This window comes from Anas acuta, chromosome 24 (genome assembly GCF_963932015.1).
Source record: "Anas acuta chromosome 24, bAnaAcu1.1, whole genome shotgun sequence".
In the NCBI taxonomy this organism is placed as follows: Eukaryota; Metazoa; Chordata; class Aves; order Anseriformes; family Anatidae; genus Anas; species Anas acuta.
Window position 1 is genome coordinate 2,714,566 of NC_089002.1, and position 8,267 is coordinate 2,722,832.

At 65.5% G+C, this 8,267-nt stretch overlaps 1 protein-coding gene across 1 annotated transcript; it reads left to right on the forward strand.

Moving 5' to 3' along the window:
• The first annotated feature begins 880 nt into the window (after positions 1 to 880).
• LOC137844168 (inositol 1,4,5-triphosphate receptor associated 2-like) lies at positions 881 to 8,199 on the forward strand. Its single transcript, XM_068660302.1, has 15 exons — positions 881 to 903; positions 2,717 to 2,868; positions 3,605 to 3,651; positions 3,962 to 4,038; positions 4,160 to 4,223; positions 4,477 to 4,552; positions 4,792 to 4,819; positions 5,393 to 5,533; positions 5,648 to 5,779; positions 6,027 to 6,174; positions 6,613 to 6,665; positions 7,258 to 7,308; positions 7,394 to 7,470; positions 7,558 to 7,671; positions 7,936 to 8,199. The coding sequence occupies exons 2-15, from the start codon at positions 2,750 to 2,752 to the stop codon at positions 8,093 to 8,095; spliced, it is 1,287 nt and encodes a 428-aa protein (XP_068516403.1). The 5' UTR covers positions 881 to 903; positions 2,717 to 2,749; the 3' UTR covers positions 8,096 to 8,199.
• The last annotated feature ends 68 nt before the right edge of the window (positions 8,200 to 8,267 follow it).

An 8,267-nucleotide genomic window follows, 5' to 3' on the forward strand; every position in this document is an offset into this window, starting at 1 on the left:
CCCCTGTTGGCACCTGGCTTGGCTGCCTCTGGTGGTACCACCGGTGGGATGGGTCCGGCCCTGCCCCTGCGAGCCCCGAGCATCCTCCCGCAGCTCAGAGCAGCGACCTCTGCTCACAGCGGGTCTCAGAAAATCCCCTAGGAAGTGGGATTGACCAGCCCCAGTGACCAGCCCTCGCACCCTGAGACTCTTGGAGATGGGCAGCAAGCAGCACAGAGAGATGGGGAAAAGGGGAAATCCTAGGGGAGGCCTTTGAAGGGTGTATGAGGCAGAGGGTGCCGATGTCAGTCTGCCTTGGGGCACGGCTGTGGCTGTTTCCCTCACCCACGCTGCCCCTGCTCAGCTCCTGGGGCTGGCAGTGTGAGCTTACAAGGTGCTAATTGGCATTAATTGGTGCTAATCATGCACACCACTGCTGGTGTCGCTAGGTAGGTGCGTTGCAGGGAAGGCAGGGGGCAGCTGGGGCTGTCCCTCCCCTAAGCTGGTTCACGGCTTCCCAGCAGCTCCGCTGTGGGGTCAGAGCCAAGCAGGGTTTCTTTGCCCCAGGATGGAAAAAAACAACAAAAAAACACCTCCATGAAGCTCCAGGGGAATTTGCAGACCCTATCCTGGTGGGGCAGAGCTGCTGGTGGCCATTTCAAAAGCTTCATCCCACCGTGGCACCGCACAGCTCCTGCTTCAAAGCCTCAAATATTCCCTCCGAGCCCTCCCTGGCCCCGGGGCCGCATCCTGTGCCCTCAGCAGCTGGGTACGAGGCCGGGCCAGCCCTGCCCCGTTTGCTGGCTGCCCTCTGAGGCTTTGGGGGATTTGCAGACCCCAAAGACCTGCAGCAGGGGCAGGGGGAGGGCTGACGGCGATGCCTGCCTGCAGGCTGCCCCCTGTGAGCATCGAGTCCGACTCCACGTAAGCTCATTAGGGGAAGAAAGCGGCTTTAGGGGATGCGATGGATTTGAGCAGAGGGGTCGGGCAGGGAAAGGGGCAGCGGGGCTGATGGCTGGGGGAAACGGGGCTGCCAGTGGGGGCAGGAGGGACAGGACTTTGAACACATCACTATGGGGGCTCCTCGCCACCCATCCTGGTTTAGCTCCGTGCTGTGCCCCCCCATGAAGGTGTAGGGCTGCCCCCATCTCCACGGGGACCCTGAGCCTGCTGTGGGGGCTGATGCTGAGCCCCAGCTCCGCTCCCCAGCCACGGAGAGCAGCTCTCCCCCCCTGCTAGAGGCCGCAGGATCGGGCTCCGTGCCCCGTGCCCCGAGCAGGGGATGCGCGGCCACCTGCGAGGCGCTCAGCCTGCCCTGGCCCCAAGCAGGGAGCTCCCGGCCGCTCTCGGGCATGTCCTTTAAAGGCCTTCTCGCTTCGAGCCATTCCCTGGCAGCTCTTTCAGCTCCAGATGCAGTCGCTCTCCCCTCCGAGGAGGCTCTGCCGCCGCCGGCTTGCACCGCCTGGGGCCCCGGACCCGCCGGCTGAGCCGCCCCCCTCGGCCCCCTCCCGGGGACCCGACTGCACCGAGGGCTGGGTGCGAGCCGTGGGCTGCTCGGGACGGATTTGGGCAGGTAACTGAAGTCCCCGAGCCAAGGGAGAGCTGGGTCTGGCTGCCTGGGGGGTTATGTTTGTGCCCCGTTGTGCGAGCGAGCCGCCTGCCTCTGGATTTGCAGCCGTAAAAGAGAGAGAGATGAGGAGCTGCGAGCGGGCAAACCGCGGGGGCTGCGGCGGCTGTCACCGAGCAAACACTCCGCAGCGGGGGCCATCCCTCAGGAAAAACCCAATGCTCACTGATGGGATGAGGTTGGGGATCCCTGGGGGCTCCCCGGACCCCTGGGCAGAGGTGTCGGGGACAATTCCCAGCCGACAGGCGTTAGGGATTTGACGTTGTGGAGCATCGCTCGCTTTTACACCGAGATCAAGGCTGGGCAGGCTCTGGGGGAAGCAGAATTGTCCCACTTGGTGCGGGGGCAACTGATGCTGAGGCTTTGCACAGGCTTGGGGGGGGCTCAGCCGGTCCCTGCTCTTTGCCCACTTAAATCTCTGCTGCCTTTTGTCCTGGCAAAATAAAATAAAATAATTTCCTTCTGCCCCATAGCTGCGTTGCTGCAGGCACGGCTCCCCAGGACATGCGTCCTGCAGGAGAGCCCCTTCTGCACGGCGATCATCATGGGCTGGCAGCGACTCCCCGGGCTCTCTGCCGTCTCTCTCTCTGTTTTTTAAACATTGCAAAACAACTTAAATGAGGCATCCGGGCTTGCTTACAGAAGGAATTGGGAATCCCTTCTATTTATCTATCCAGGAGCCTGCCAGGCGGGGTTGCTCGGAGCGCCCCCAGCCTGGGGCACAGCGGGATGCCCCCGCTCTGCACGGGGTGCCCAGGCTGGCAGGGGGTGCAAATATACCCCATGGAGAGCTGAGGATCATGTCCTTGATGCTAGAGACCACGAGGGGCAGGAAAATGGGGGTAGCAAGGGGAAAATCTGCCCTCAGCGTTGTATTGAGAGGTGGCTCGCCATAAATCCCTCGCTCTCCTCTCCCTGTGCCCGTGCGCGTCCCAGCAGCATCCCCCCCGCGTCCCGCTGGGGCCCCTCCACCCCTTTCCCCACAGATGCCTCCACGCTGAAGCAGCAGAGGAGCTCGGAGCTCCTGCTGGGTGCGAAAACGCTTTAAAAATATAACATTTAGAGGCGTTCTCCCATCTGCGCGCAGCTAATATGTGTCTCTCGTGATAGGTGTGCTGGTCCTGGAGCCTCCGCACTGTGCAAATGAAGCCGCTCGCGGGGACCTCGCCGGGCGCGGGGGAAGAGGCGCAGGGACGTGCCCAGGGGCGTGCGGCGCGGCAGCGGCACAGGAGGGGCTGCCGGCAGAGCCCCCCGGCTCACAGGTAGGGGCACCGGGGGCTGGCGGGTGCCAGCGGGGCCACCATGGGGCTGGTGGCACCGGGTGGCGTTTGGGCGCAGCAGAAATTATTATTATTGCATTTTTCCTGCTAATCCTGGGGACTGACTTGAAGGGAATAGCTCCATTGAGCCCTGTCCAGAGCCTGGAGCAAATTTTGGGGGTGCAAACCCCTTTTCTAGCTGCACGCTGGGCTCCGGCACGAGCTCTTTGCACAGAAGCCCCTTAATTTCCACATGTGGGTGCTCCAGCATCCCCGGCCCCACCGAGCAGGGATGCTACAGAGCTGCCGGACCTCCTTGCACCCAGGACAGGATTTTGGGGAGCGTGCACTCGTGCCGAAGCCCTCTGTCCCCACGGCGGTGACACGAGATGACTCCTGGGGGCCCTGCCAGCAGCTGCGTGTGCCGTTGTGCTTGCGAAGAGGCCAGCTTGGCAGCCGGGGCGCAATAAATGTGCTGAGGAGGAGCGCGGCCGCGGGCCGGTGACTCAGAGCTGGCTGCGAGCGGCTTCGGCGGCTCCTCTGCAGCGGCTGCGGGAGCGGAGGGACAGGGGGAGGCTGAGCCCCTGCCGGGGCCAGCGGGGACGGAGCGGGCTGGGGAGGATGCTCGGGAAGGAGCCAGGTGCGGGGCAGCGTGGGGGTGGGATGCCGGCTCTCCCTCCGGAGTTTTTTTGGGGTTTAGTGGAGTTTCTTTGGGGTTTACTCGGGCTCCTCTCTGCAGGGAGCAGCAGGCAGAGCCGGCCGGGCTCCCCGCGTCTCCGGATGAAGGTAAGGGCAGTGGGGATGGGGGGAGAGGGGTTGTTTCATGCACCCTCCTGAGCAGCATCGCGTGGGTTTAGGAAGGGGGCCCCTCTCCCTGCATCTCAATGCCCCCTCCAGCTTGGGGAGCATGAAGGGGTCCCCTAAAGCTGCTCCTGAGTGCTGGGGACATCCTTAAAAATGTGGAGGTGTTTGGGGGGACACCTGCCAGCCTGTGCCTGCTGGGAAACTCCTGGAGTTTTTGTTTTTTTGGGGGGTCTCCATCAAGGCTGGTGCGAGGCTGGCAAGGGGACACTGCCACCACCCTCTCTGTCCCCAGGGAGGATGAGCAGTCCCCAGGGACACCCGGACGGGGTCGTGGCAGGGAGCGAGCAGAGCACGGAGCGCGTCAGCGAGGTGAGAGGGACGGGAGGGTGCCGGGTTTGGGCCCCCGGAGCCACGCGGTGATGCTCTTTTTGGGATGCCGTCCAGCACCAGGAGGGGGTTGCTCCGACAGCACCCTTGTCCCCCTCCGCAGGAGCCGGGCAAGGACAGGCAGGAGCTGGCCGTGCGCACCGGGGACAGTGACGGCACCGAGGAAGGTGAGTCCCCATCCAGGTCCTGAGCTGGGTCCCCTCGTGGTGGGGCTTGAAGTGTTTGGGGTGTTGGGATCCTATGGGGTTTGTCTCCCGTGGTGGAGACCCGGGGACTGATTTGGGGGATGTGAAACCCTGCTGGTGCTGGGGGAAGGATCGGGACGTTCTCACGCTGGGACAGGAGAGCAGAGGGAGGAGGAAAAGCACCCCAAAAGCCTCCATGAGCAGTCTCTCCAGTGGTGTCACTGCCTCCCCGCAGATGCAGAAACCCTGGAGGAGCCGCTGCTGAGCTTCCCCGGTGAGCTCCCGGTGCTGGAGAGGCTGGGCCTGCAGAGGTAAAAGGGGCGAGCACCGGCATCGCTGCTGGGGGGCTGCAGGATGTGGGGGGGGGGGGGTCCCGGGGCACGGCGTGCTCCGGGGATGGGGCTTCCCATGGCACGAGAGCTGCTCTGCAGGCGGGGGTCCCAATTCTGGCGGTGGCCGGCACCCCTGGGAGCAGCCCAAGCGTGTTTTCGGCGTGCAGCCCCCTGGTGCCACGGTGCCACCACCCTTGACAGCGCTTTTCTTTTTGCAGCGTGGCTTTGACGGAGCAGGATGTGGAGGTGAGGGCTGCTGGGGAACGGGGACAGGGGACAAGGGACAGGGGACGGATGCCGTGCGCCCGGCCCTGGCACCGCAGTCCCTTGGCAGTCGCTGCACGAGTCCCTTTCGCGGTGACGCTGTTGGCACTGGGAGGCAGCCGCATTTCCGTGGCGAGACGAGCCCGACCTCTGCGCGCCCGCAGTCCTGCAAAGTGCTCTGCAGCTCGCCCTCAGCCAGGGAGGCAGCAGAAGCCACGTTAATAAAACTAATTGTCCTGCGAGTGCCAGGGCTTGAGGCAGGCTCTGCTGTCCGGCGTGTTGGCTGCGAGGGCTGGCATCTGCCTGGCACGCTCCTGCCAGCAGGGTTTGGGATTTCCATGCGTTATCAGCTGCCTGGGGCTGTGTTTAAAGCCCGTGGCATCTCCTGGGGGCTGCCCACAGCCTAATGAGTGCTGGGGAAAGGCAACTGCTAATTGCCCTCAGCACAGCCCTGTTTGGTGACATGCTAAAGGGGGGCTGGCTGTGCCGTGGGGACAATGGTCCGTGGCCTTCCCGTTGTCCCGTGTCCCACCTGTGTGCCCTCCTGCCCCCCAGGCAGCCTTTGCCCACCTTGCCCTGGCTTTTCGCTGCGACGTCTTCACCCTGCGGCAACGGGTGCAGGTGGAGAAGCGAGCACGGGATGCGGCGGAGGAAAACATCCAGGAGGAGCTGGGGCAGTGCCGGGCTGCCCTGGAGGTAGGCGACACCGGGGCAAGCTGGCATCCGCCGGGGACCTCCAGCTCCGGAGGGGTTTGGAGGACTCGAAGCCTCATCTCCAGCAGCCCCCATCCTCCCCCTGTCCCCCCGCAGAGGCTGGGCGCATCCTGCTCGGACGCGGGCTGCAAGGAGACGCTGGAGCAGCTGCAGCACAGCCTGGCCGTGCTGGCGGCCGCCGTGGAGCGGGCAACGAGCGCTGCGGAGAAGCTGGGGGCCGTTCATCAGGTCGGTGATCACCCATGGGGGGGGTGGAGGGTGCTGGGGACGCACCGCTGGGGTCTGTCCGTGCTCCTCCTGCTGCTGGTGTGGGAATCCAGCTTGTGAATGCTGGGGTGCAAGGGATCTGCCTGCCCATGGGTGCGTGTAAGGGATCCGTTTGCACCGCTGTAGGCCCCCGGGGCTGGTGGGGACAGCGGGGGGGCTGTAGGGACAGAGGAGCTGGGACCTGATGGCCCGTGCCCCCCGGCTGCAGGAGGCGCGGATGAGCCGAGCGGCGGAGGTGATGGTCCAGCACGTGGAGAACCTGAAGCGGCACCACCTGCGGGAGCACGCCGAGCTGGAGGAGATGAAGCGCCTGATCCAGCAAAACTCCCGCAACCGGCAGCTGGCCGAGACCCAGGGTGAGGTGGGCTGCGGGGTTTGGTCCCGAGCCCCTCGGGTGCGCGGTCTGGGGACGGGGACGGGGGCGGGTGACAGCTGGGGCCGCAGCCACCCGACCTGATGACAAGCACGAGGGGCCCCGGAACGGCAGCCACGGGGTGGGAGCAGCTGCTGGTGGCTGCAGAGCTGTCAGCCCGCGGCTCAGCGGGGAATGCAGGGCCGGGGGGGGGACACAAAGGACGCTCTGTCCCCAGCCCCCGGCCCTGCAAACCCCACGCACGCTCCCAGCGAGGTCTCCCCAGCGAGGGCACCCCTGGGACTCGTGCCAGGCATGGGGCACGGGGCCCTGCTCGCCTTCAATTGGGGGGATGTTTGCATTTTCCTGCACATCAGCCCCCGTTTTTATTTTTATTTTTGTATTTTGGGGGCAACCTAAGACTTCTTTTCCTTGCTCCCAGATGATGCGGAGCCACGGCTGAGGCCTCACCCCCTGATGCGATCCTTCCAGCAGGTAACCGGGCGCAGCAGCCCCGCTGCCAGCCCCCAGCCATCGTCCCCGTGCCCTGCCACCGTCCCTCACCCGGCTGTCCCCGCGCACCCGCCACCCCCCCGGGCAGCACCACCCTTCCCAGCCGCTTGCTGCGGGCGAGGTCTGCTAGAAACACCGGGGATGGGGGGCAAAAATTAGGGGCGGCCACGGGGGAGATGGTGTCCGGGATGTCTCAGGCAGGTCCCTCTGCGTTGCAGGGCTTGGCTGGCAGGAGGCCGTTCTCTAGCACCAGCTCGAATTCGGCACTGGTTCCCCTCCAGCTCAAGAGGTAGGGGAGCGCTCGGGGAGGGGTCAGGCAGCCCCGGTGGCACGGCTCGAAGCAGCAAGGACAGGCACGATGGGCACGATGCTCTTGGCTTTGCCTTTCCCTCTCCTCACCGGCTTCCCCCCATAGCAGCAGGGCTGGCGGGAGGCTGGCAGGGTCCTTCCTCCTCCTCCTCCTCCTCCTCTTCCTCCTCGGTGCCCCCTTGCCCGTGGTGGGGAGGTGGGAGAAGGGGCTGGGGGGCGCGGGGAGGGGGCGTGATGCTCACCGCAGCCCCTCGCTTCCCCGCAGGCGTCTGCCCGCCGCAGAGTCAGCATCGCCGTCATCCCCAAGCAGCTCTTGGTAAGGACCCGCACAGCACAGCGGGGACAGGAGGGGGCTCGATGCCATCGGGGGGCTGCTCAAAATCCCCCCTTTTTGTGCCCAGCCAGGTGCCAGCACGGACAGCCGAGCGTCCCCCGCCAGCGAGCCGGAGGGGTCCCAGCGCCCGGCCAGCACCCAGAGGTACCCAGAGGGTGATGAGGGGACCGTGACACCGTCTGCCACCGTCCCACGGGGGACAGCACAGCCTCCTGCCTTCTCCCTCCCCAGGAGCGAGCTGGAGCCACCGGGCCGGGGCAGCACCATGAGCGGGGAGCCGGCGGCTGGGGCGGACGGCAAGGACACGAGCGCAGGGGGCGAGGAGCCGGAGCAGCTTGGGCTGATGTGAGCGCACCCCGCGTCCTCCCTGCAGCCTTTGGGGGGGGCTCTGTGGTCCCAAAGTGGTCGGCATGTGGGGATGGAGCTGGGGGGCTTGGGGATGGAGAGCAGGGATGGTTTGTGGCTGCCTCATCTCGCCCCTGCCTCAGTTTCCCCGTGCGTTGCAGGTCACCCGCACCCTCCCCAGCCTCGTTTTGTTTGGGGTTTGCAAAAGTGGCCCTGCTGGGGCCACTTTAGGGTGACGAGCGTCCCCTGTCACCTTCTCCCCAGGTCCAAGGGGTCCCCGGCGGAGCTGTGGCGGCCGTGGCTCTTCCTCCCGCAGCACTACTGGGTTCTGTTCTGGCTGCTTCTCCTCAGCGTCGCCTTCCTCCTCCTCCTCCGCGTCCTGGAGCTGCAGCGGCTGCAGCCCGCGGCGTCGCCCAAGGCCTAGCTGCAGTGGGGGGGAGGCGGCTGGGGGGCACCCGCTCTCCATCACTGCTCCTGCCCCCCGCCACGAAACACAGAGACCCTAGAGAAATAAAATCGGAGGCAGAATTGGGGAGTTTTTGGATGGAGCAGGGGGCGATGCCCTGTGCTAGGAGCTGAGGGGGGCTGGAGCCAGC